The sequence below is a fragment of the Leopardus geoffroyi genome, chromosome B4 (genome assembly GCF_018350155.1).
Source record: "Leopardus geoffroyi isolate Oge1 chromosome B4, O.geoffroyi_Oge1_pat1.0, whole genome shotgun sequence".
NCBI lineage: Eukaryota > Metazoa > Chordata > Mammalia > Carnivora > Felidae > Leopardus > Leopardus geoffroyi.
The window spans coordinates 22,597,029-22,624,809 of NC_059341.1; the positions used below are offsets into that span (position 1 = coordinate 22,597,029).

The 27,781-nt window shown below is 45.4% G+C and overlaps 1 protein-coding gene and 1 long non-coding RNA gene across 16 annotated transcripts in view; one reads left to right on the top strand and one right to left on the bottom strand.

Annotated features, from left to right (window-relative positions):
• KIAA1217 (KIAA1217 ortholog) overlaps nt 1-27,781 on the top strand; it is a 451,458-nt gene that overhangs the window by 278,221 nt on the left and 145,456 nt on the right. For 7 of the 15 annotated variants that reach the window (XM_045462888.1, XM_045462887.1, XM_045462886.1 and 4 more), the window contains one exon: nt 13,612-13,692. The exons of the other annotated variants lie outside the window; for them this stretch is intronic. In XM_045462888.1, the coding sequence (XP_045318844.1) occupies nt 13,612-13,692 (81 nt within the window). The remainder of the gene's footprint in view (nt 1-13,611; nt 13,693-27,781) is intronic. 15 annotated transcript variants of the gene reach the window in all.
• On the bottom strand, nt 1,522-4,206 carry LOC123590071. Its single transcript, XR_006708596.1, has 3 exons — nt 3,262-4,206; nt 1,985-2,121; nt 1,522-1,749 (listed from the first exon to the last, which is right to left on the bottom strand). It is a non-coding gene; the product is annotated as an uncharacterized LOC123590071 (long non-coding RNA).

A 27,781-nucleotide genomic window follows, 5' to 3' on the forward strand; every position in this document is an offset into this window, starting at 1 on the left:
GCTTCATGGAGAAATAAAGTAGCAAATGATTTTTCTTCGTAAAAAGAATTGAATCTCTCTCCTGAGTAGAGATTGTTGGCAAGTTCATGTGCAATCATGGTCAGCAGAAAAGGAATATAAGCAATAATGAAAAGCTTGTGGACTCGGAATGCCTTTAGCCCCCAGAGCTGAAGAGCAGGCCTTTGGGGAATGTTGTAGAGAGGATGCAGAATTGGGGCATGCAAAGAATTTTGGTCTTGGAGGAAAAAGCAGGGAACAGAAAATGAAGAGATGGAAAGCAAGGCGCGATGGATGGTTACTCTTCACCCCTGGGTAAGGTGGTGTGAATTGCTTTTGTTTCACCCCTTACCCCCCAAATAATTTCTTTCTGGTGAAGAAATATTTTTGAGGTAACTCATTACCTTTTGGCTTTAGGCCTGGAAGCCTCAGAAGTTGAAAGTAATTTTATATGCTACAGATGCTTCCTGGTTTTAAAACTATGACCTGGCTTCTAAACGATGATGACATCGATGCTATAGGATAATACTCTTCCATACCAGTAGCAGCTGTGGGGGACTCTTTACAAACTTAGGGGCAGGGGAGGCAGTCCGATTTAGATCATGGGCTGACCGAAGGGAAGATATTTGGTGTGATTTCCACTGTAGGTAAAGATAAATTGGTATTGTGTTCTAGTTCCGAGACCGCGCAGTAGACAAACCCGTCTTTGCCTGGTGGTACTTTTAAAAACTCTTAGTATTGATTCCATACTTTTGATGTGTTTTCATGACCAGTTCAGACTACCCAAGCTGTAAAACACCAGTCATTAAGAAAAACTCTCCGTCAGAGAAGAATCAAGGAAATTCTGCTTCCATTATTTAAGTTTTGACATCTCTGGAGGGACACAGTAAAACTCTTTCTACCCGTTAGTAGTTGACCTTGAAATAGGATACGTATTTCCTCTGTGGTGTGCTCACTAGTCTCCGTTTTATTCCTGTAAGCACGGAGTTAAGTGATAGAAACAAAAGGAACTTCATAAAACCTTGTTGCCGAATCCTGTCCTCCTCTATTCATTGGAGCTAACTAACAGTCAACAGGGGATTTTGATGGTATTTTATGTTATTTCAACTGTTACTTCTTGAAAGAGTGGATATGTGACTTGTAAATAGGTTGTTGGAATCCACCTCTTCAAAAACTCCCGTCTGGCTTCCTTTCTTTGCCTCTAGTGCCCTCCTTTTCTTCCTGCCTCGAGCTCCATGCTTTTCTGGAGCTCCTGAAGTCTCTATAACCTCACCCTTCCCACACGATCCTAGGTCAGCACTCCTTTGTGTCTGTTTGGTCATTTGTGGGCGGTGGTAGGTGGGCCCCGCCCCTTTGTGTAAGAGACACGCCCACAGAGTCTCATCCATGGTCTAGCTTGTTGCCCATTATGAAGCAGGAGGTTCGTCCTGTAGGGGAGGGGAAGCCAGGGAGCCGGGGAGAATACAAGACCTTTCCTCACCTTGCACCTAGGCTCACGAACTCAGCAAAAACAAGGAAGGAAGGAACAGTTGCCTTGCACAATTTATTTCATTTCTGGATCCCTTTTCCTGTATCCTATCAAAATCTCCTCTCTGCTAAATTATTGATACGAAGTTTTATCTGGTACAGCTGCTGCTGTCTCTCCCCAGGGGTGTCTTCACTTTGAATAATGGAGTTAGTTCAAAGCCCCTGCTTAGCCAATCAAGGAGCTGTGGATTTGCAGGGTTCAGCTGGCAGGTTGGTGTAATGTTCCTGGAACGAGAAGGCTTCTTGGTTTCCATGAAATCACCCTCTTCCCCCATGCCCGACCACAAGCCACTACCCTGCTTGCTCACATGGCTGACCTTGCCCTTGTGGTTAATGAAAAGGATACGAGTCTACACATGCTGGTGGCTGGCAACATAGCAAGAAGAAGTTCTCCTGCCTGGGAGTGCAATGCAGCCCAGGGCCGGGAATGGGCCTTCTGGGTGCCCTTGGGATGGATCACCTGCCAGGTGGCCTGCTTTGCTTCATCCCAGGGTGTCAAGTGTGACCATCAGCTTAACTGGGTGCTGTCGAAGCCCGCCTTCCCCATCTGCAACACTGTTTGCTCCACTGGAGTGGGAAAGAGGCCAGTGGGCGAATCTACAGCAGAGCCAAACATTGGATTACACTTTACCCATAAGTCTCTTCAGCTGGCCTAAGAATTGCATTATGAATGGGGAGGGCAGGTGACTTGCTGAGATAATCCTTGAAAGAGAGATTGCGTGCATAGAAACTCAACCTCCTTTCCAGTGTTCCACATGGAGTAATCATGAACCACATAATAGCTTTGTATTTCCATACTATTAATTGCAAGTTATGTGTGTATACTTGAAGTATCAACTTAAAAACAGTGCTTTACCTTTCTCATAAACAGGCTCTGATCTGCCTATTTTACATTATGGTGGCCAGAGCACCACCATTCTATTAAAAGTATAATGTTTTCAGGGCACCTCGTGGCTCAGTCAGTTGACTGTCCGACTGTTAATTTTGGTTGGATCCCAGGGTGGTGGGACTGAGCCCCCCGTCAAGCTCTGCACTGAGCATGGAGTCTGCTTAAGATTCTCTCTCTCTCTCTCTCTCTCTCTCTCTCTCTCTCTCCCTCTGCTCACACTCACTAATAATAATAATAATAATAATAATAATAATAATGTTTTCTTATGCCAGCCAATCAAATGCTCTATCTGTTTAAACTCTGTTCTCCACTCTGTATTTGAAAGCTCTTTAATGACCTCTCAAAGTCAGCCCTATGTTCAGGTCAATGTCATACTAGGAGTAAATGAAGAATCAAGGTTATTCTTGCTCTGCAGTCTTGCCTTAAAAGAGTGAGTTACCATTCCTAGAGGCAAAGGAACCGTGCTGTGCTTTGGTTACACATATGCAAGTGGGATTTATTAGCTTTGGGAAGGAAGCAGAGGTCATCATGATACTTGGTAAATTATGAGAGGGGGTCAGAGGGTCAGAAAGAGGGAGCTTCCCTGCCAGACATCCCTGGCTGAGAGCTGAAATACCATGGAGCAGATAGTTCGAAAATTATGAGTAACCTTCTCAACTTTGTCCTAGACCCTCGTGCCTGAGAGTACGAACCAAAGGAGGGAGTATAGCTTTGCAGGGATCTGGGGTGGGGGGGGATGTGGAAGGGGGAGGATGGTTGCTGGCCAATCTTGCAGGGTTCTACAGTGAGTACTAAAGGTTGAAAGTAGTGTCAAGGCCTCCCCAAAAGCCTGGAATGACCCCACATACCTGCACATCAGCCTCAGACCCACCGCGGCCTCTCGGATCTTCTGGGTGGAAGAGGAGAGAGAGAGGTTCACACCAACAGGAAGTGCTCATCTCGATGATGCGGTTTCCTCTTTGCTCCTTCCCTGAGGGTCTCTCCCTCCCCTCCCTCCACCTCAAAACGGCTGAACCAGATGCCCTTCAGACAGGCTTGACATTCCAGTGCTGCCACTGCCCCGTATTCTGAAGGACAGGAGGTGGGGCAGCCTAGGAAGATGGTCCAGACAGAAATGCCTGTGAAGTCACAGGGTCACCCCGACACCCACGTGGGGCTTGTGTATGGTCAAACACCGCCTTGACAATAGCACTGTGTTTTGCTTGTGAACAACGGTTTCTGGTTTTCTCTCTCTGTCCGCATAGTCCTCGTTGTATTGGTTCCGTCCTGTATTTTCGACTTCTTTCTGTGAAGCTTTGATGGGAAGGTTCTGCAGTAACTTTGCCCTACACTTCTCCTGGAAGGGCCGTTGATAAACTTAAATGTTTTTTTGAAAGCCTTTTCGCGGCACGAGCCGGGGCCCCGCTGAACATTTTTGAGCTGTGATTTGCACTGCGGCTCCAGAAACTACCATGCCAGTGGCGCTAAACAGGAACTATACGACTTTTAATTTTGCTGAGGGGCTCGTTTCTCTCTCTTGATCTCACTCTCTCAGTTTTTCAGTGTAGGGCCAGAGGCCGTTCGTGTACTTTGAGACTGTTTTCAACTTTTTGCTCCTGCTATTTCCAGGCAATTAGCAAAGCCCGTTTAGAGTTGAATTGTTACGTGCACACATTCTGTTTTAAATTCATTGTTGTCAGAGGGATGTATGTTAAACGTCAAGAAGAACTCCTAGAATCCAACCTTTTGCTTCAAAAGATTGAACTCTTTACTTATTTTATCAACAAAAGATTTAACTAGATATTAAAAATGACAACAGGGGCACCTGGGCAGCTCAGTCGCTTGAGCACCTGACTTTGGCTCAGGTCATGATCTCAGGGTTCCTGGGTTCGAGCCCCATGTTAGGCTCTGTGCTGACAGCATGGAGCCTGCTTTCTTCGGATCCTCTGTCCCCTTCTCTGTACTTCCCCTGTTCTCTCTCTCTCTCTCTCAAAAATAAACATTGAAAAAAAAAAAAAGACAACAAATAGTATTCTTCCAGCTAGAAGAATGTATGAACTCTAGTAGATTCAAAATCATGCCAGAGAGCTGTAGCTGGGTTGTTGTTTTTTCTTTTTGCTTCTCTACAGATTATTTTCCTTAATTGCAATGTTAAAAATACTAATTTGTAATTATGGCCCCAGTTATGTTGTATTAATTATAATTACGATGTTTTATCACACAGACTAGCAACTGATGATGGCCCTTGTCTGTTTAAATAATATCAATCCGTCTTTGAATTTAAGAAATGGCACCACTTGCTTATTTAATTGATGTCAGCAGTGAAATGGAACTGTCAAGAATAGTTTTTGTGTCAGAACACATTTTTATCCCAATAAAGCTTATAGCTTTCACAATAAATTTCAACCCCAAAAATATACTTGGCTATTTCTGGGAATTGATCAACCAGAAACTGGGAAATGAGGCCAGGCTCCAGCACTGAGCTCTTGGGTGATAAGGGCTGATGAGGGCCGGTGGGTTGGCTGAGCCCAGTCCGTGGAGCTCAGCATACCTACGACAGCATAGAACTAGAGATCAAAGCCGCAATTACCTTGGGGTCAGGAGAGGTCGCAGCTCCACAGGCAGGTGGACCTTAGGGCCTCCAGTCAGCAAGTCTCCCAGCCCAGACCCCCAGCTGGAGATGGGGGTGCCAACATCCACCACTGTGATTTTTCTCTGCTCCTGGATTGAGGCTGTGTGTTGAAGGTCTAACATCCCTGGAATGGACAGAGCCAGACCTCATGCTTTAGCAGCAAAGCATTCTAGGAACTCTGGTCCGTGTGTGCATGCCTCCAGCTCCCTCTCCATCATAAAAAACACTACTGCACTGTTATTATTAGAGTTTTACACTCAACAGTGCTTTTGTCTGATTTACCTCGTTCGCGCTTCTTGGTGACGTTGTGAGGTAGGCAAGATGGTCGTGCCATCTTGGAAAGGGGAAAGTGAGACTTAGTGGTTTAACGGATCCAATTCAAAGCCTAATGTCAGCTTAAGTCATTTATTCAAAGGACAATAGTGAATGAGTGCCGAACGTCTTCCCACCTGCGCTTGGAGCTACACGCTAGACCTTCCTCAGTAACGACTGTGTGTGGAGCACTCTGGTGTGGCCAAGGACGTTAGGAGGCAATATGCTTTTGGAGAACCCAAAGCTAAGATCTGCCATAGAGGTTGAATCTAACTCTGCGTTTTATACATCAGGAATTGAGGACCAGACAGATGTCTAAGTTACATTGAATGCTCAGTAAAGCCTGTAGAGCCCACGCTCCAACTCTTTGCCCAGTGCTCTCTGGACCACTGAGCATGTCTCCCTCATAGAACAGCATTGGCCATTATTCCATAGATATCTCATTTATATCACCGTCAACCATTATGGAAACTCCTAGAATAGATGTTGTGTGAAAAGACCAGCATTTCCCCATCTTAGGTAGGGGAAGACAAGATGCTCAGAGGCATCCTTCCGCTGGTCTGGTTCCCCTTGCTTATGGGGAAAGTTTGTCGAGATCTAAGAGATTCTGGCCTCTGACTGTTTTCTCTGGGAGAACAGGGAGAATCAGAAATGCGGTGCCTTCCCGAATGGTTTCTAAATGATCCCATTTTTTATCCTACTTTCCTTCCTATTAAAATTCTTACCTTGAGTTACATCTCAAGTGAAAGAAGGCTGCTTCCAAAGCAAGGCCCGGTCAGAAGATGGCCTGACGGAGCCAAGGGTCAGCTGGAACAAGGATGAAATGTATTACAAAGGTTTGGCATAATGAGGGAGAAATAGAAATCTGGAGTTCAGAAACTCTTTTTTTCTTAGGAGCTTTGAGTCTTTTTTGTGTTTAGTATTCCAGGGGAGAAGGGTTTGGTGGAAATTGAAGGGAAATGCTGCCAGACAGAAATTCCATATCAGATAGACATTTGCCTCCTTTCAAGAAGGTGTGAGGGTAGCCATGAAGCATTAAGGCATGGGGGAGTCAGAGTGATGGGTCGGAATGCTCTCGATGGAGCATGAGCAGTGGCTGGGGACAGACCTGCAGGTTGGCTGGGGAGGCTGATGTGAGCGTTGGGTGAGTTTCTGGGCCAACTCCTTGCTCCTGAACCCCTCAGACCTGAGGTAGTTTACAGACCAGGAGGTGAGCCCTCAAGTCAAGCAGACTGCCAAAGTCAAGGCTCCCCAAACACCAATGCCTCCTTCACAGCCTTTCTATTCATTCTGGAAGTGAAGTCAGCACTGGAGACATCCCCGCCTTCCTGGTGCTTAAATGGGGGGTGAGGGGGAGCAGAGAAGAAACAAGCAAGTAAGTGATATATCTAGTATATCAGGTGGTATTCAAGTGCTGTGGAAGAAAACCAGGCAGAATTCTCAAGGAACTGGTCGTCCTGATGTCCATAGATTGTATGTAGGGGGGCAGTTCCAAGATATTTGTCACCCTTGTGGAGCTGACCTGGGGTAACTCTTCTCAGCCATTTTATATAACACTATGCAGGGCACTTGTTTTCCATTTTTTTCTTTGTTAAGCAGCAATGTGGAGGAAAGACCCCTGAATAAAGCCCTCTGAGATCTGTTAATGAGCCAACAGTCTCTTATACTAGGTAGTCAATGCATTTGTGTATCTTATTGAGAGCCAGCATTCCGTTGTATGCAGAAAGAGACGAATGTATTTGGTTTTGGGTGTTTTAAACATGAGACTCCTTACTTCCATTGGAGTCATGACAACACAAGCACAGAGGCGTTCAGACGCTTCCCTTGGCCACCGACAAGCACAAGCGCCGTGGCTGTCCTAATATTGCTCAGGCTCTTATTACTCCAGGTACCGCGTTTTTATATGCTAGGCACAGATTTAGCATTTTTTCATAAACTATCTCATTTCATACAGCAAAACAGTAACACAAATATTATTATTACTATCTTTACTACTTTAAGGACGAGGAAATGGGGCGCCTGGGTGGCTTGGTCGGTTAAGTATCCGACTCTTGGTTTCAGCTCAGGTCATGATCTCACAGTTCATGGGTTAGAGCCGCGTGCCGAAGCCTGCTTGGGATTCTGTCTCTCCCTTTCTCTCTGCGCCTCCCCTGCTCACTTTCTCTGTTTCTCTCTCTCTCAAAATAAATAAATAAACTTAAAAAATTTTTTTTAAAAAGAAAAGATGAGGAAACCACACATGACACATGATAAAGGCAGCATTTCCAGGGTAAAATGCCCAAGGTCTGAGATGTTAGGAGTTGAACTGGAGGCTCAAAGCCACATATATCTTTCCAAGAGTGATACCCCAATCACTGTCCTAAGTTCACTGTAGAATTACTTGGAATTCTTAGGAAATTCGGAATTCCTAGGATTTTTGCCCTGAATCTTTTTCTTTTTGAGACGTGGCAGCTTTTTTTGTTTCGTTTTGTCCGTTTACCGTTGAAAGTCCCTGAGACTTTATCCTGTATTTTAAATTTATCGTTAATCAATTATAAAACTGAACATGACTCACAAAGTCTCACAACGCCTACCTAATTTTATCCCATCTTTAATGGTTTAAACATTTTTAGAAAAGAATTATGTTACAATTGGGTCTCTCAGTTGAGTAACTTTTTTTTTGTTTGTTTTTACCCCAAATAACCTGAAATTATGTTGGTCTCCAAGTTACTGGTAGAACTGTGTGTCCTTAGGATCAAATTACTTCTAAGATGACTTCCGCAACATTTGCTTTTGTTGTGTTCTTTAGTTTTGTGTTATGGGGGCTACTAATTTTCATTTGTTCAATAGCAGCTTCATTAAATCTATTAGATTTGCAGAAATCAACTCTTTCTGCTGTCATGACACAAATGGTCGCCCCATTTTAGTTTTCCAGACTGGGTACCTCCAGCCAAAGTGAGCTGTCTAAGGGACTCTGAGGCATTTTGAAGAGATGAAGGTGGGCTCAAAGCCATCACTGTGGAGTATGTCTTGCTTCCTCTCAAGTTCGGGATTTCAGCTGCTTCCTTCCATCAGGCCAGGGGCTGCATTTATTGTACTCGTTAAGTTCGCAGCGCCCCCTCGTGGTGCAACTGATACATAGTCAAGGTGAAAAAAAATGTTGGCAAGCTTACAAGTGATAAAAAAAAAAAAAAAAAGGCTGTGCATTTAGATAGGATCTTATTCTTCCCATTTTTAAGGCTGTCAAATGCGTAAAATCTTGTTTTCCGATTTTGGTTTAAATTCATCTGTAGCTGTTTATATCATATTCAGTGCTTCATTTTGGGGAGGGAAAAACAAATCAGAAAAGCAAGCTCAAATCCCAAATCCCCCACAAGTTCAAAAATATATATATACATTTTTTTTTAATGTAAGAGTAATACATGTGCATTCTGGAAATACTGGAAAGAACAGATAAAGAGCAAAAGAATCACTTATGATCTCACAACCCACATGGATTAACATTGGGTTAAATGTTCACACACCCATTATATGTGTGACCTTCATTCTGTGTTGTTACACAGTCTGCTTCTTCATCATTGTTAGTATTTGCTTAGTTTGGTGGGTTCCATTGCGTACCTGCTTGTGGATTATTATAGATTATAGATTTCCTTAAAGTCAGTTGCTCAAAATAGAATGGCTGAATCGAAAGGACATGCAAAATTTTAAGGCATTAGATACGTACTTCCTAGTTATTGTAAGTAAAGCATCTTTTGGGGAATGCAGTTTTTTTTTAAATAAGCGTTTCAAGTTCCTAGCATTTGCCTTCTTACTCTGTGCCAGGAATTGTGTCTCTTGGTTTCCATGCCTCGATCCCATTTGATCCTCATAACAACTATGTGAAGTAAATACTATTATTGTTCTCGCTTTCCAGATAAGGAATGTCAGGCTTACAGGAATTAAATAGCTGCTATGTGATTCCAAGAGCAGGAAGACAGAAGGCTTTCAGAAATTGGATCAGAATAGCACTTTGCATCCCTTGAATCTGGAACTAAGTGGAAACTAATACTGATAATTCTCCATTGGTAAAATAAAGAACAAGGGTGTTGGCAATAAGAGAGGAGGAAGAGGAAATACGGGTCTGTAAATTTAGAAACATGATGAAAATTCTAAGTTAAGACTCTGGCAATTAGATCTTCTTGTTAGAAGAAGGTACAATGGACAACTCCGTGATTACTGTATAATTACAAACTCTGGGGAACCCCTAATACGGACGTGTTTTCGCTAGATCTTGTCATTTTTTTTTCACGAATACATTTTCTTTGACCACAATAGTCTTCAGACTGCTTCAATTACTCCTAAATAGTCAAAAGTTGACTAGAAGGAAAGTGTATCAGAAAATCTTCCGTTTCTGGATAAAACCAGAACCTTTTGCGAGCTTTTCGATTTTGGCAAATCTCCAAAGTTCCTTATGGTTTTTCTCTCACTGTTACTCGCTAGGGACCTACATTTGCCTTTTGTGACTGTCACCCATATTCTTCTTTTTTCGTATTCTTATGTAATTATCTTTATTCTAGAAAGCTCAGGAAGATACAGAGCAAAAGAAAGAGAATGAATAGTGCTCATCATTCAGGCTGTTAGAAATACTGTGTGTGTTGTTCATTTTTGGTTCTCTTTGTCATTACTCAATATTTACTATTCCTGATCTGCCCTTCTCAGGCTCACCAGCACTGTCTTTATTCTTAAGGAAGAGATTTTGAACCTCTTTCTCTTCCTGCTGCATTTAGCCTTTCAAAGACATCTTGAGCACCAGTTAGTGGAACGGCCACCTGTGTCGTTTCCCTTGACCATTTTCCTCTTATGATGCCATCGGATTTATTAGGAGTCTTTGAAATACTCAAAATTTCCTTCTGTTTAATTTTTATGGCATTATCATGATGCAGCTACAGCTGTTTCCTTGAGGTCGTGGGACCTCATCCCTTGTCTTGATGTGGCCTCGTGATGTCCGTCAACTACTGATCGCCATTAGAATTCTCTGAAGTGACTCGGAGATGCTCCTTCCCCACCCACACTGATTTTTTTTTTTTTTTTTTAGGAACAATTTTCTGTTTTATGGTCAAATCTATAAATCAGACTTCTAAGTTCTACACACTTGATTTAACCGGAGTATGTGAGTGGCCTAGTAAAATCCCGTTCTCCTTCTACACTTCCTTCTGCAGGGCTCAGAACCTATAGAGCCCGAAACATTTTGCGCACGTATGGAACCTGCTGAAAAGTGAGGAGGTTTTCTGTGAGTTGAATTTTGTAATCCTGAGGAAATGGATGCCATTAGAGAGCTCGAGTTCCTGCAGACCCAATTTCTGGAACCCCTTCTGCGTGGGAGCCACCGACCGCATCTTTGAAGAAAGGCCTCCTGCCTCTCCGGCACCCCAGGGTCCTTTCCTGCTCTGATGCAGGACGGCTCTGCCAGCTTCTGTGTTTCCTCGACCTCAGGCAGTAAGGGCAAGAAAGGAAGACCAGCAGAGTTGGTACTTGCTCGAAGTTGGAAGCCTTTGACCACTCCTGTGTTTGTCCCCCTACGTTCTTGGATTGCAGACAGTCCTTGCCTAAAGCAGCTGCTTTAGCGACTTTCTTTGTCCCCCTTTTGTCCAAGTATTGTATTATTATTGTTGCAGGTCCCTCTGCTGAGAACCTACAGAGAGAGGCTGGGGTCTCTGCCCTCCTGGCAGCCATGTTGTTGGGGAACTGGTCTCCCCTCCCCCCTCTTGTTCTCCATCCGCGCTGTGCGGGGCTGGCTCTCTCGGGTTTTCTGCCCTCAGCCCATTTTATTTCCCATCTCCTTCGGATGCACGTTCTGGTTTTCTGCACCCTTTTCTCCTTGCTTGTGCACAGCAGCTCTTCAAATCTATCATCCTGTTTTTATCTTGCACTTTTATTTATCATGCACCTACGGGGCTTTAGTATTTGTGATCTGCTTCAGATTTCTTTCATAGTTGATGAAGCCTGTAAAGAATCAGAAGCCCTACAGCAACCCTCACCTTTCTAGGGAGAATATATTCACCTAGAAAAGGGCTTTTATGAGGTCAGTCTGGCTAATAGCTCTTCTAATGGTGTCACTCTCCTGTTCTCTTAAAAGTCCCTTTGAGTTCTTTGCCTCCCCCCCCCCCCACTTCTGAATGCATTCTGGATAGACCATTTTAGTACAGTTCTTGCCTAGAGACCTGTTTTTTGGCTTTGGGATGTAGCCCTCTGTATTCAAACATTCTTTTCCTTGTAGGGATTTGTGTCTGATATGTGTGAAACCAGCTTCTAAATAATATAAAATTAGTGAGAAATAAAAGAAATACACATATATACATCTTATCGCTGTATCTAGAATGGTGGTATGGACCGCAGATGCGATATAATTCAATTATGACGATGTTTAGAGGCCGTGTATATTTTGGTCATGTTCATATGGATACATCTGTGTGCACATGCAGTAATTGTAACAAGCAGGTGTCGAACCAGGACATCTCACTGGCCGATTTTTTTTTTTTTTTTAATTGTGGTAAAATATACATGATACAAAGTTTACCACCTTAACCACTTTTTTTTTAAGTTTTGTTTATTTTGAGAGAGAGAGAGAGAGAGAGAGTGTGTGTGTGTGTGTGTGTGTATGTGTGTGTGTGTGTGTGTTTGAGAGAGAGAGAGAGAGTGAGAGACAGCATGAGCGGGGCAGGGGCAGAGAGAGAGGGAGACCGAGAATCCCAAGCAGGCTCCAGGCTGTCAGCCCAGAGCCCGACGCAGGGTTCGAACTCCCGAAACTGCGAGATCATGACGTGAGCTGAAACTATGAGTCGGGCGTTCAACCAACTGAGCCACCCAGGGACCCCCATCTTAACCAGTTCAGTGGTGTTAGGTGCTTGTTGTGCAACCAGCCCCCAGCACTCTTGGTTTTGCAAACTGAAACTCTGTCCACATCAAACAGCACCTTCCCATCCCCCTCACCTCCCAGCCGCTGACACCCATCATCCTACTTTGTATCACTGAATTGACTACTCTGGGTGCCTGATGTAAGCGGACTCTTACAGCGTTTGTCTTTTTGTGTGCGGATTATGTTACTTCCTATAATGTCCTCAAGGCTCCTGCGTGTTGTAGCGTGTGTCTGAATTTCTCCCCCTTCTGAGGCCAGATAATTTTCATTACACGTACACACCGTGTTTTGTTTATCCGCTCATCTGTTGGTGGACCCTTGCTTCCACCTGGGCCTGTTGTGAATAATGCTGCTGGGAACGCGGGAGTCAGATATTTCTTTGAGACCCTGCTTTCAGTTCTCACTGGCTGATTCTGGATTCAGGAGTGAGTCATCTGCTCATGAGGATTATGGAAATTTTCATTTTTAGAAAGACAAAAAGGTATTTCCACCGTGATTATTTAAAAAACGAAGTTGTCCGGGGGTGCCTGGGTGGCTCAGTCGGTTGAGCGTCTCACCTTGGCTCAGGTCATGATCTCGCAGTTTGTGAGTTCAAGCCCCACATCGGGCTCTGTGCTGACAGCTCGGAGCTGGAGCCTGCTTCGGATTCCGTGTCTCCCTCTCTCTCTGCCCCTGCCCTGCTTGCACTCTGTCTCTCGCTCTCTCAAAAATAAATAGACATAAAGAATAAAGTCCAAAAATTGATCAGTGGATCGGTGAGAATTGAAATATTTAAATACTGGCACAGGAAGCATAAAAAACTGAAGACACACACTCCAGGGTCACCCAGATTTCAGGGACAGAATTTGTTCCCTCAGCTGTGATCCTGATCTTCTGTTCCTGCAAGTATTCACATTGGGTGTGATCAAGAAAGTCTTGTCATCCTGCATGGCAGAGCCCAGGTGCAGAGCACTGAGCTCACAAGCCAGTCTTGAGAGAAGCCCAGTGGCCATTCCCAATCAAGATGGCAGGCGGGGCTCACCACCAAACTGCACTCAGACTAGGAAAGGTATTTCAATCTGGTTTGGCAACTCTCGTAGCTTCCCTGCAGCCTTGGGAGACAATTGGCCAATGTGACATATTCTCAGATGACGCGGTGAATTTAGATAGGCTTGTGGCAAGATGTTTTAGGGGAAGCTCGTTGCCAGGTGGGGCTTGCTTTCGCCATTTCTTTCTAGAACGTAAGGATGGGACTGTCACTGTTTTCTCCTTCCTTGAGGGGAACAGGGGTTAACTGCTACATTTACATCGTGAACAAATAGATGGTCGGTCCATTTTGGTCAGCCTATTCTTTTTTCTCATCATGTTTTTACCCCTTTTCTTTTCTATCTTTTTTTTTTCTCCTTTTCTCCTGTTATACAGGCTTTGCAGTGCATGCTGATCTCTCTTCAGGCAGAACTTGACATTCAAAGGTACTTGATGAAAATTGAATCATCTCAGCGAGTTAGTACTCCTTTTCTTTCTCTGCATTGAGTTGCACCTCACCTCCTGCCTTTTTATTCCGTTGCGTGTGGCTTTCTAATCGGCATCAGCCACTAAACCAGATGGGCTGTACTTTTTCCCTGTCTCCCCCAAGCCCCGATTTAAACCCATCAAAGCCAAATGTTTGCAGCATTCTGAAACATGCGCGTGTCTTTCTGTGTTAACCGTGAGAGTTAATATGAAGGTGCACGCTAACTGCATGCCTGCTTCGAAATACTTCGTTTGCTTTCCACACACTGAGTTGCGGAGCCGGCAGGAATGTGGAGGCGAGTCAGAGATGGGGCGGCCATCTGAAAAGTGGGGCTCTGCGGTAAGCTTCCCTCCTCGCCGCCTTGCTCGAGGCAGAGTAGTCGTGGACGGCCGACAGAAACCATGTCATTCTAGTAACCTCGGAGCACTGTGGCTCTTCCTTCACTCGGCCCCAGGACACCCGGTGCTGGCTTCTGATTGTGTTACTGACGTGCGTCTTAATAACAAGACGTGAGAGCAAAAGACACATTGATACAGGACTTACTATGGGCCAGCCACCCTTCTAAGTGCTTTACAAGTATTAGTTTCTCACAGCAACCCATGGGGTGGATGTACTGTGGTCCTCGTTTTACAAATGGGGAAACCGAGGCGCAGAGACGTTACATTACTTGACCAAGACCACATAGTCGTAATAAGTAACGGGGTTGGCGTTGGACCCCAGGCCGTCTGGCCCCAGAGTCGGTTTTCACCATGTTACTTATTTACCCACAGTCCTCGGTGCCCTCTGTGTCCAAACGGGGCAGTTTGGAACATGAAAATTGGAAAGGGTGGGGAGAGTTTCCAGCTCTTGGATACCTGGCTGGGTGCTGGGCGCTGTGCCCACAGACCTCTCGCACATTGCCACCCACGTCCTTTGTGCCCCTCCAGACGCGTGGCCTATTTCTTTCTCGTCTCCTGAGCATGTGCAGGCCAGGAGCGTTTGCGCTTTACCGTGAGGGCTTGAACCGTGAAGTTTAGGAAGCCTCCAGCAGACTGGCCTTTGTACAGAGGTGGCCTCTTTCCCATTGGTCAGTCTTCAGGGACCACACTGACCTCTTTCCCTTTCCTTTCCTTTTATTTTATTTTATTTTTTATTTTTAAAGTTTATTTATTTTTGAGAGAGAGAGAGAGCACGTGTGCGCAACCCAGAGAGGGGCAGAGAGAGGGGGAGAGAGAGAATCCCAAGCAGACTCCACCTTGTCAGTGCAGAGCCAGACTCGGGGCTCGGGCTCACGAACCGCAACGTGGAGACCTGAACCCAAACCAAGAGTCAAGCCCTTAGCCCACGGAGCCACCCAGGGGCCCCTGCCTTTCCTTTTTTAGTAACCAGTCTCACGGGTCTTTTGGGGGGGGGGTAACAAGCTCAAACTGGGAAGTTTGTCCCCAAGGGGACATTCAAGTAAAAGTTCGGCCAGACTTGCTACAGAGAATCATCGCCCCTCCCCCCACGGTCTCACGTACGATGGGGTGTTTACCTCTAATTTTTTCCCATGCTGCTTAATCATTTTCATGTTTCTGTAATTTCACGTTTCTATAGTTCTGTAATTTCTATAATTCATTTAAAATGGAGCTTAATTATTTCCTTGCACATGTGTCGTGCGCTGAACAGGAGGGCAGGAGAGGAGAAAAATGCCATGCATGGCTTCTCCCTACAATTTAAAATCTGCCGCCATTTTAACTGTTCCTGTCTTCTTGCAGAATAGAGATTTAGCTTCATAATGTGGGATTCTCCATCATAAATTGTGCAGTGTTTGGGGTCCCCTGCACTGTTGTCTTTCCTTATCCTTGAAAGAAATTCTCAGTACTGACTTTTTTTTTTTTTTTTTTTTTTTTGGATATATCAGCCAGTAATGGGATATTTGAAAGTCGTTTTGAGGGATTATTTTTTGAAAAGCATTTAAACACAAGTTACAATGACAGTGGTGTATTTTGGAGGAACGGGATGTAATAAGGTTGGAAATTGATAGTCTTCCTCCTTTTTGGTTAAAGGAGTAACGCTCAGCCTCAGAGGATGTCACGTCCTCTGGTTTGAAATTGGAAGTAACCATTTACTCATGTCAGGCGGGGTGGACACAGAAAGAGGGTGGTTGTATTCTCTTCTCTCACATAGGACCCCCCAAGCCGAGGGACCCCCACTGGATAGCTGGGAGCCCAGCCATCTAGAACCGCCCTCAAGAGAGCAGCTCTCCACAAGGGTAGCTAGATGCTTTCTATCATTTATAGTTGACGACTTCCTGAGCATTTTTTTCAGTGACTCCTCACCACATCTATATCAAGTAGATATTTTGATTATTTTGTAGAAGTGAGAATGAAGGTTCCAGAGAGCCTTCACCTGGGGTCACATTGCCAGTGCACGGCCGGATTGGAATCTGCATTCTGTAAGAACCGTGTGGTAAAGAGGAAAGTGCTCTCATTCTAAATCTTGTCCTCCGCGTTCCCAGACCCTGATGTTCTTTCTTATAGTGGCTCTAGAGGGAAAAGGAACCCTTACCCTGAAATTGTCAGAACTTTCACATGTATTTTTGCATTTGAAAAGCATTCCAGTGACATTGGGAGGGTGGCTGGTGGTGGTGATGGGTGTGTGTGTTTGAGTTGGAAAGTATCAGCAGATCCTACTTTCAAGAAATCTGAAGAGGGTCTGGCCTCACGGAAGGCATGGCCGCCTCCAATACCCCAGTGTCCCGCCTGGCCCAGCTCCCTGTGGCCTTCCTCACTGCAGGGGGACTGGGGACACCTTCAGATCTCCCAGGATAAGTAAGTCAAAGGAGGGGGGCCTCTGCTCACAGGGAAAGCCTCTCGTTTCACTACAATGCGGTTCAGCTCTAGGGGGCCCCACGTCCTCTCCAGAAAGGACTGCAGCCTGGGCTGTGAGGATGAATTCGCAAATGGCTTTGTTAGGAGGCCTTCTACAGGGCATATTTAGCATTCCTTGTTAGGCTGGTTGTATTTGACTTGAAATTTCAAAGCCCCCTGGCAGGCCCTTGCTTTTCATCACCCATAATAACAGCAGCCCTCACTCAGACACCTTTTATCCTGAAACCTTTGAAGTGCATTGCTAGCTCTCTGAATTGTAAAGGCATCTGCCCCTGCTTTGCTCAGACTTCTCCCAGCGAGGACAGTGGGAGCCCAAGCCTGGGACACTTACTTGTTTATAATGCACATCTTCTTGTTTCAAAATACAGGAGGGGAAAGAGAGAGAGAGAGAAATAATGAGTGATTGATTCGAGGCAGCTTGGAGTCAAGAGACATCCACTTAGGTGGATAAACTAAAAAATCTGAAGGCAAAATCTCAGAGGAGGCGGAGACAAATTTAGGACTATAGCTAACTGTGATTGGCTCGACCATTAACTTCAGGGTCAGCCTTTCTGATAGATGCAACATTTTACATACATTCTACATACTTCCCGTTATAGCACAGAGGAACACTTTTTAACTCCTTCACGAGGCGAAGTCGTTTTCCTTGTGTTAAACTCCCCAAGTGCCATTGTTTTGCTCTTGCCTTCTGAAAAGGGACATCCATCCCCATAACAGGGTGCACGAGGAAACGGCGTGTTCTTCGCCTGGCCTTTTCGCGTGTATCAACTCCTTCAAGAGGAAAACACAACACTAAAGAGAACTAACTGCAGGAGTGTGTGTCTGAAAGCGGGGGGAGGGGGTCTGAGTTAACGAGATCCAGATTTGGAACTCGCTGATGGTATAACTTTGTAACCCCATGGAAGAATGCTAACGACAGAGGGAGGCAAGCTAGGCCTTATCTTCTTTCTAAAGTCTTTGTCTCATTGCGGCTTGGGAGGGAAGTCGGAGAACAGCCGGTTCAAGGTGCTGTTTCAGAAGCGAGGCCTGTGTCCTATTACAGGTAGGACACCAGGCGGGCAGGTGGCGGGTTGGCATCTAATCCTGAAAGTGGGAGAGGCCGCCCTGCAAGCTGACCTGGGGAGGGGCCCAGGGCGCATCTGCTCCTTTAGGCACAAGCCTCGCAAAGGGAAAAAATGAGAATCATATAATCTACATACTACGAAAGGGTTGAAACATAGAAAATATTCAACAGACTGTAAAAAAGAAAAATTGCTAAAGTTTCCAATTTACCTGGAGTCAAATTTTAAGAGCCCTTGGGGCGCCTGGGTGGCTCAGTCGGTTAAGCATCCGGCTTCGGCTCAGGTCACGATCTCACATTCCGTGGGTTCGAGCCCCACGTCAGGCTCTGTGCTGACAGCTCAGAGCCTGGAACCTGTTTCAGATTCTATGTCTCCCTCTTCCTCTGATCCTCCCCTGTTCATGCTCTCTCTCTCTCTGTCTCAAAAATAAATAAATGTTAAAAAAAAAAATTAAAAAAAAATTTTTAAGAGCCCTAAAGTTAAGTTATAGTAATGGCGGCAGAACTGCAGATGGGAGGGGGGAGAAAAAGAACTACGGATGCAGAATCTTGTCTCCTTAAAAGGTAAAGTGCATTATCCGCATGTCCAAAAAATAACGGATGGCTTTTGGCTCTTCTTTCTTAGCTGTAATCTTTTTTGGACGTGGACGTCCACCCAATTCTGGATTCCTGCAGAATTTTGCATGGCATGAAAATGAAAATGTGTCTTCTTCGTTCCTGTGTTTTCCCCATGCATTTGAGTCCTCACGTCAGGGGCCATTTTAAGGATGAGTCCTTTTACGTGGAATCTAATCGTAAGGATTACACATGAGAAGACAGGCGTGGGTTTGAGTATCTTCAGGTCACCATAGACAAGAATCTTTCTGGCTTCTAAATGTTTTGTGAGACAGTCTTCCCTTCCTCTGATCTGCTCTTTAAAAATATCATGCTTAGGGGCGCCTGGGGGGCTCAGTCGGTTAAGTGTCTGACATCGGCTCAGGTCTGATCTCACAGTTCACAGGTTCGAGCCCCACATCAGGCTCTGTGCTGACAGCTCAGAGCCTGGAGCCTGCTTCGGATTCTGTGTCCTCCCACTCTCTCTCTACCCCTCTCCTGCTCACACTCTGTCTCTCTCTCAAAAATAAACATTAAAATTTTTTAAAAATAATCATGCTCATTCTGTAAATCTCTGATTTGCAAAAGCAATTTATTCTCATTTCGGACAAATAAGGAGGAAAGTATGTTACTCAGAATACTACCCTATAGAGAAAACCAATGCTAATATTTGGGGGTATTGCTTCCATTTCTGAAGTTATAGTTGAAAAAAAAAATCCTTCAAAGACCCTGATGATGACTGTGTAATATTCCATTGTTTGGTTCTATGATACTTTTGTTAGTCAGCCTTCTATGTTACTCTAGGTTTATTTATTCTATTATAGATGCAACATATACAGATTCACTCCCTGACCCACTAGTACAGAAAGTATCACCTTTCTAATTTTTGCAAATCAAACTCATCTGGTGTGGCTTCAGCAATTATTGAGAAATTTATTCTTACCACTTGGGGTCATAAATCAATCCTAAGGAATGCATCTAGTCCCATAAAACTGGGTAAGCTTGGAACCAGTTTCAAACACTGTAAGCATGCCCTACATCCGTCTTCCCCAGTGGGGACACTCCTTGTAAATGGAATCCAGGTCTTTATAATTTGAAGGACACCATGACGGCCACCACCACCACCACCAATAAAACTAGCATGCTCCAGCTGGTCCTGGATAGTCATTCATCCCCCCTTTTCCTGCCCAATTGGCAACCTTCCTCCTTACCCAGTGGAGGGTGGGAGGACACCACCATATTTATTTTCCAAATGCCTTCATCTCCTAAGTCCAATCTAGGGAGAAGGTCTTCCTGTTGGCCTCTGTAGCATAAAGACAATGTTAATAGACCTTCCCCTGGGAAGACCTTAGAACGCAAAGACTTGGCAATTTTTTTCAGGAAAAAAGCGACAGGAGTAGATGTTCCATAATTTTTTTTTTTGTTTGTTGCTGACAACTGAGAGGACAAGAGAATTAATACCTCAAAAGATTCATGTGACACAGAAATAACGTGAAAGAGAGGATCTGTGTAGTGTGGTGCCTCTATAAATAATGAGGAAGCATCCTTTTCGGCACCGGCTGTCCTTGTCATGGGTTTCTCGGCATCTGTAGAGGGGGCTTTGCAGGGGGAGAGGTGGGCGGCAGAGGGGTCCCGCGTGGCTCACGTGGCTCAGTGCCGTGCCTGCCTCGCTGTGTGGATGCCTGTGGCCGGCTCTAGACAGGGAGGCAATGGCCAGTGACTACTTGGCGTCACTGCCCTTTTCATCTTTCTGATCTGATAACGAAGTAACACACACGGCGAAGGAAAATGTGGAGACGAAAGACACAGTTGTGCTTTGCCCAACTGCTGAGTCGTCTGATTTTACTCCAGACCAAACATCTTTGTGTTTTCACAGGTGAAAATCATGAAAAATGTCTGGGTACCCTTTTGGTGGAAAGAGGGGGGAAGGGGTTGAAATATTACCCTTGAAGAAACAGGGCGTAAGCTGAGTTTATCAGGGGTAACTCATCAAAATAAATCCCAGAGAAAACGCGTCCCCTCGGTCCAAGCTGAGGAAGGGAAATACTGATTTTCAGAGCTAAACTTCAGGCAGAAGGGACTTCTAAGAATCTCAGGTGTGCACGGTTGCAAGTTGGCGTCAAAGGGGGGTTTGTGCAGATATGCCCTTCCGGTCGCAAGGCCCAGAAGTTCCTGGTTGACTGGAAAGCTGGCACGTGTCCCCGAGCTGCTCTCATGGCACGCGGATATGCACTAAACAGTCAGTTGTGTGTGTGTTTACACCGACAGCAGGACCCTAAATTTAGTGCTTGCACTCACGTTTTCTATTAAAAATAAAAGCTGATTTCTTCTCCTCTACGTCTTTGGCACCAGACCCACCCAAAACTTTCATAATTGCTGTAAAACCAAGCAATTCTGTCTTACGTGTGCATTATAGTTCTCACGTCCACCTGACATGTTCTAGAACTGTGGATGTCCTCTGTCTATTCCCCAGCCTGGCCATCAGCAGAAGAATGGCCCTTGAGGAGACAGCGGCTTGGGTTTTGTTTTTCTGGCCCTCAGCCGCAGAAGTTGTGGGAAGTAGCCAAAGAGCCTTGCGGAGACCAGGGCCTGCTGCTTCCGATGCGCGCCTAGCTGTGGGTCCCAGGCTTACCTGACGGCAGCAGCCGGGCCACCAGAAGGGAGCCGATGTCGGCCGATGCAGATACAGCCATCTGGGGTGGGTTTCCGTAAGGATGGAGGCAGGATGGGAGCCAGGTGTCCTCGGCGAGCTCTTGCCGTTCTTCCCATCCCTGGTCCCAAGCCCAGCAGATGCCTTAGAATTTGGAAACAAGTTGGGGCTCCCGGCTGGTTCAGTCAGTGGAGCACGTGACTCTTGATCTCGGGGTCATGGGTTCGGGCCTCCCCATTGGATGTAGATATTAAATAAAAGAATTCGGGGGGGGGGGCACCTAGGTGGCAAAGTCAGTTAAATGTCTGACTTTTGATCTTGGCTCAGGGTATGATCTCACAGTTTGTAAGCTCGAGCCCTGCATCCCCGCTTAGGATTCTGTTTGTCCTTCTCTCTGCCCCTCTCCCTCTCCCTCTTGTTCTCTTTCTCTTTCTCTCTCTCTCTCTGAAAATAAATAAATACACTTATTAAAAATTTTTTAAAAATAAAGTCATTTGTAAACAAGGAGAGGCAAAGAAGGAAGGCAAGTGATTGTGCTATGGTTTGTAGAAAGGACTCTGTAAGTAGAGAAACTTAAACTTTCCTTAGCGACAGCTCGTTAATTCTCCGGAAGCCAGAGGAACATGGAGCAGGGATGAGAGAGAAAACGAAAGTCTGGGGATGATCCATGGTTGTTAACTTCTAATAGTTTGCACCTTGAATCTTTCACAAGAGTACTTAACAGCCAGAAAGTTCTCTTCAACTCAAGTCAGAATTTTAACTAGGTTTGAGTCAAAAGCTCCCCAAGTACAAGAATTAAAGAGATTAAAGTGTCTGAATGTCGTGATCAAATTAACCAAGTCAGTTAATGAGTCCTGCTGATCCTCGAACAACGCAGGGGTTGGGGAGCCGACCCCCCACACAGTCAAATCTGTGTGTATAACTTCGGACTCCCCCAGAACAACCACTAATAGCTTACTATTGACTGGACGCCTTGCCGATAACGTAAACAGTCAGTGAACCCATATTTTGTATATTATATGTGTTATATTCTGTAATCTTACAATACAGTAAGCTAGAGAAAAGAAAATGGTACTGAGGACATCGTAAGGAAAAGAAAATATACTTAGAGTATGTACTGTATTTATCCAAAAAATCCAGGTATGAGTGGAGTTGCACAGTTGAAACCTATTTTATCCAAAGTCAACTCTATTAGCATAATGAATTATTCCAGATACGTTTGAAATGTCGTATTTCTGAATTCTCTGTGGAAACTGGGCACTAATTAGGATGATGTAAAACTTCAGGAAGGCAACGTTGAGTTTTGTTTTCAAAATATGACATAATTTGAAGTGACGTGAGTCACCTGGCTAACCAGACGCCTCACCGCTCCTGAAGGTGAACATATTATATAAAGCTACATTCGCAGGTTTCCTTTTCTGGATCTCGGCATTTCAACTTTGACTTCCAGGGGTCCGAAAAATGGGAATGGAAACCCATCATCAAAGCCTCTAGCTTAAACTTGCCTTTCTCTTTGGCTTTGGTCTCCAAATACAACAGCAGTGAGAAGAATAAGAATAAATTTCATCTCGTACAGCATAATGCTCCTGGTGAACATTTCAGCAAATATTTGTTCATGATGATAAAGTGCAAGTGTGGCAGTCTTTTAAAAATTAATGCTGTGCAACCATGTTGCATGCACTTGGGGAGGAAAGTATGGAAACCTAAATCTTAGTGCTAGCTAAGCCGCACATTTCTATCAAGCAAGTGCAATCAGGTAAATAATTTGAAGGAAATCTTAGTAAATGAAAGTCTGAGTGACATGGTTTTTGCTTCTTTGTGTAGTGTATATGTCTAAGTTAGGAAATTTTAAGTGTGTGTGTGTGTGTGTGGTTTTTTTTGAGAGAGAGAGAGAGTGAGAGAGAGAGAGCATGAGCGGGGCAGGGGCAGAGAGAGAGGGAGACACAGAATCCGAAGCAGGCTCCAGCTCTGAGCCATCAGCACAGAGCCCGATGCAGGGCTCGAACTCAGGAACCAGGAAGATCATGACCTGAGCCGAAGTCAGATGCTTAACCGACTGAGCCACCCAGGCACCCCTAAGTTATGAGATTTTACTCCTGAAAGGACTCACTACCAACTAGTTCAGCCTCTGGTCTTACAGATGAGAAACTATGACTTAGTTAGGCTAAATACCACCCACTTTTTGGTAGAAGCTGAACTGGAGCCAGCGTCTCCAGACTCCTGGTTAAATGACTTTACCACTGACCGCCGGCTCTGGAATCTTACAGACTTGGTCCCAGTTGCTTCACTTGCTAGAATTTCAGGCAAGTTGTGTAAATGATTTTTCTCAGCGGTAACCAGTATCATGAAGCAGCGAGGGTTTAATGAGATTACCGTGTGTTGATCATAGTGAAGCAGGCATCAGTTTGTTAGTCCCTGCTCGCTCCCGTCACCGTTTTCTAGAGGACCATTCTGTGCATGTTGCAGGTGAAGCAAAGGGGGGATCTGCGTGAAGCCTGTCACCCCAGCATCTCTTGGTGATAGAAAGCCCGCTTTGAAGAAGGGAAGACTAGAAAGGCTAAATGGAGTTCAGGTGGCCAGGTTTACACAAACCATCCCTTTGTGCATGACCCCAAAGGACTTCCCATTTGGGTTTGTACGTTTGAGGTCAGTTGGTGATTTGAGGTAAACGTTTAGAAGGCGGTGATGGAAACAGAGGGGAGGATGGTTGGTATCATGGGTCTCCATGAAGCAGGGAGGGAAATGCAGCCTTCCAAACCCTTGAGTCCTGCTCATATGGCTCGCATAACATTTCTACCATCCACTGCTCCACGCGTCTTCCCCAGTGAGGGTCAGCTCTCCCTCAGGAGCTTAGGGCAGAGACTCCAAATGCCATGCTGTAGACGATGCCTGATGGAGATTTCTCCTGAGCCAAATGGGAATAACTCCCAACATAAAGACTTCTTTATCAGGCCAACTCTGAAAGCGTGTGAGCATCCTGCCCCCCCTTTTTTGTTATTGAACCTCTCCTTTCTTGTGTAATAATAATAGCATAGGCAGTGAAAATTTCAATAAGACATATTTGGGTGCCTTTGCAAAATAACATCTTAGTAACCCTACATCATGCTTTTTAAAGAGATTTTTTAAAAAGAGTTTTTAAAGAGAGTTGACTCTATGAACTACAAAATAATGGGAGCCAAACTCTGAAGAGTTTAGCTTTCTCCGTGTCTTACTGCTAATATTGGAAACACGCTGGCATCGTTAACAGCCCAGGCAGGGGAGCTGTTAGAATTGGTCTTTGTCAAGTGATGGCTTGTTGCAAGGCACAAAGTCATCTCAAACTAGTTTAAGAACCAAAATGGAAATAATTGGAAGGAATTCATGGGAAAGGCCCCCCACAATGTGCTGGAATCAGAAACCGAGATGCCCAGTGGCCCAGATAGATGCTGTCTGTCTTTCAGGTCATGAACATCTCCTGTCTGTTCTCTTGAACAGATCTGCCTCATCCTTTCTCTGCACTCTCCCTGTTTCACATTCCCTGTCGATTTCAGCCATGAGTTCATATGGCCTCACATTTCAAATTCTCATGAGGCACTAATGAAATAGCTCCTGTGTCCCAGGTCTCCATGTTTAAGGGAGAGAATATGATTGGTCCAGCCCAAGTCAGGTGGCTACTACTTGGTCCAATCAGCTGAGACTGGCTGGGAATGGGTGACTCTACACTTAATTGCTCATGCCAGTACATGCTTGAGAGTGAAAGGGCATTTCTACTAATAATCACACTGGGACAACAGGCAAAAGCAGGACTGTCCCCGGGTAGCTGCAATGTCTGTCCATCCTAAGTATGGGACATGGGGCTTCAGGTGCTTATCCACGTGGGCAGGGAAGAATCCCTCAGAGAACAGGGACATCGTTTGGGGGTAGGAACTCTTTCAAAGATTGCTGAGCATCAAGTCAAATAACAAAAGTGAAACTTCTCCATGTGTTCAGTGTTACCAAAGAGGTTAGCAGGAGGCAAAATCCTGCCCCGGGGTTGCCTAGGGAAGGATACAGCTTGGGACTGCACTGCTTTGGACGATGTATCTGTTGGTTCAGTTGAGACAGCAGAGCGACATCATGCCTTAAGTCCCTTAAGGGGCCAGCACTTGTCCCACCTTCTCCTGTGTGTCCCCGAGTGCCTAAAGACCTGAGGACACGGGTGCAGGTGCGTGACTCCACTCAGGGCGTCTCTTAGCATGTTCACCCACGTTCTTCCTCCTCTCCTGACCCACCCTTCGGTGTCAACAGCTACTCCCCCAAACCCTTTCTGCACTCATAGTTAGTTCTTCTTGCCCAGCTGTTATGTATATATTATCCTTGGCCCCGAAATATCCCTTAAATGCCTTATGATCTCAAGAACCAGAAAGCAGTGCTTCTAACCCCAGGAGCCTAACCCTGTGTTGCATACAGAGACCCTGTTCCGAATGCTTTTTGACTTTTCTTTTCTCGTATATCCAATCACAGAGTATCTGACACTAGTTAGTGTCAGCAATTTCCATTGTCTTTTCCCTGCACTAAATGATGTCTCAGCAGCGAGCTGGCATCTGGGAGGGGGTACCCTGTGAGGAGATTGCTAATATGCAGTGATAGTTTGCAGTGGGAAAATGAATGGCACAGAAAAAAGAGAGGAAATTTATATTTGGAACTAAGTAGCTGTGTACAGGAAGTTAAAAAAAAAAGATTACCCCTTATATTTCTATTTTTATGCACACTACCACCACGATGACCCTGTACAAGAAACAGAAATTTGATTCTGATTTTCTTCGAGGATTATTCCTTTTTGCAATGGAAAATGACAACTCATCAACTGGACCGTAGGTGCCGTGGGTTGCAGAGATGACCACACGGCAGAGGTCGTCGACGTGGCCACGTCGCTTCAAGTAATATTATTTCTTGGCTATTTTGCTAAATCGAATGTGTAGTCTTTTTTTTTTTTTAAGTCACAGTGAGGACATCTTACCTTCATATTCTGCTGAGTGTAGCAGCCAGGTAACTATTTCTTTGGAGACCCTACGAATGTATCTAGACCTTGGTGAGCCACCCAGTGATTTAAGGAAGATTTTTCTAGTCCAGTAATATTCTCACAGGGTGCCAAAGCCAGATCCCAATCTTTATTACAGAAGCAGACTTTATGGAAAATAAATCTGGGAATAAACCACTTTGGGGGCTTGCGCACAAGAATTAACCCAACGAGACAATTTCACTGTTAATGGCTGTCCTTTCTGGCAAGTAATCTGCGCTGAGAGTTTCCTGTGGAACACCCAGGTTGATCCTCTTCTGGAAGCCACATTCCACACCTCAGGGAGTGTGCTGATCTTCCCGTTTCCAGTTTTCCTCTGTGGAAAGGTCCTGAGAGGTGTAGCAAGGAGCGAGCGTGTAGATACTGCAAGAGTGCCCTGCCAAGAGGGGTCTCCTTGTACTTTTAGCAAGAAAGAGGGGAAAGAAAACGATCGTTCTACCCTCACAGGGTTCGCTGGTGTATCTGGCTAGATAATTTTCACCGTACCTTGTTCCAAAAATCACTAAGAGTTTCAAGACAGCCACAGCAGAACAATAAACCAAGCATGGAACCCTATTAAGTGTGGGGTCCTGTGTGGGGCATAGGGTGTCCACCCACGAAGTTGCTCCTGCCTAGAGAGTTAAGTGTCTCAGTGCTTAACTTCAAAACGCAGTGGCAGCCTTGGGAAGTCTTAAAGGAAATTCAAGAATGCAAGTAAACCCCAAAACTAGCTGCTGTGGACTGCCTGTAGCCTGCCACCAGCCCCTCAGCACCTTTGGTATCTTAGTAAGAGAAAACTCACCTGCCTGATTAATTCTGATCAGTTTGCCTTCCAGAAGGTGCCTGGAATCATGCGATGCTGGTCACGATGGGCAGTGCGAGAGGGGAAAGCGGCGATGCGTTTATTTAGCCTAATCCCCTACTTTTGCTGACTCCCTTTCTCTGACCTTCCACAGTATAATCTCTGACCTCCACACAATAGCTCCAGTGATCTTCAAAAAAAATGTATCTGATCCTGGCCCCCTGGCCTCTTGGCCTGCCTAAAATTCCTCTGTGGAGTTCTGGTATCTTAGAATCCGAATGAGCACCCTCACCTTGACTCTGAGGCTCTGTGATCTGATCTCTGCTGGACACCTGCCCCAGCAAGCCTCCAGGGCTTGTCACCTCCTTCTGCGTCGGGGACTTTGCACTTGCTGTCCCCTCCACTTGGAATGCCTCTCCTTCTCTTTATCCCTACCCTCCGGTTTACCCCCTCCTCCCAGCTTACCTCTTTCCTCTTTTTTTTTTCTTTAATGTTTATTTTTGACAGAGAGAGAAAGAGCACAAGTGGGGGAGGGGCAGAGAGAGAGAGAGAGAGAGAGAGAGAGAGAGAGAAACACAGAATCTGAAACAGGCTCCAGGCTCTGAGCTATCAGCACAGAACCTGACACGGGGCTCGAATCCACGGACTGTGAGATTATGACCTGAGCTGAGGTCGGACGCTTAACCGACTGAGTCACCCAGGCGCCCCACAGCTTCCCTCTGTTTTTGTTTTTTTTTTTCAGCGTTTTTTTATTTATTTTTGGGACAAAGAGAGACAGAGCATGAATGGGGGAGGGGCAGAGAGAGAGGGAGACACAGAATTGGAAACAGGCTCCAGGCTCTGAGCCATCAGCCCAGAGCCTGACGCGGGGCTCGAACTCACGGACCGCGAGATCGTGACCTGGCTGAAGTCGGACGCTCAACCGACTGCGCCACCCAGGCGCCCCACAGCTTCCCTCTGTTTTGAGAACACAGTTTCCGTGTCTGATTCTCCACTCAAGCACCCCACCCCCACCAGTCTGAGTTAGCAGAGTCTCACTGCACCTTGAATTCGCCTTCGGTGTTGGTCCCCTGACTAGACTGGAAACACCATGAGGGCAGGGGC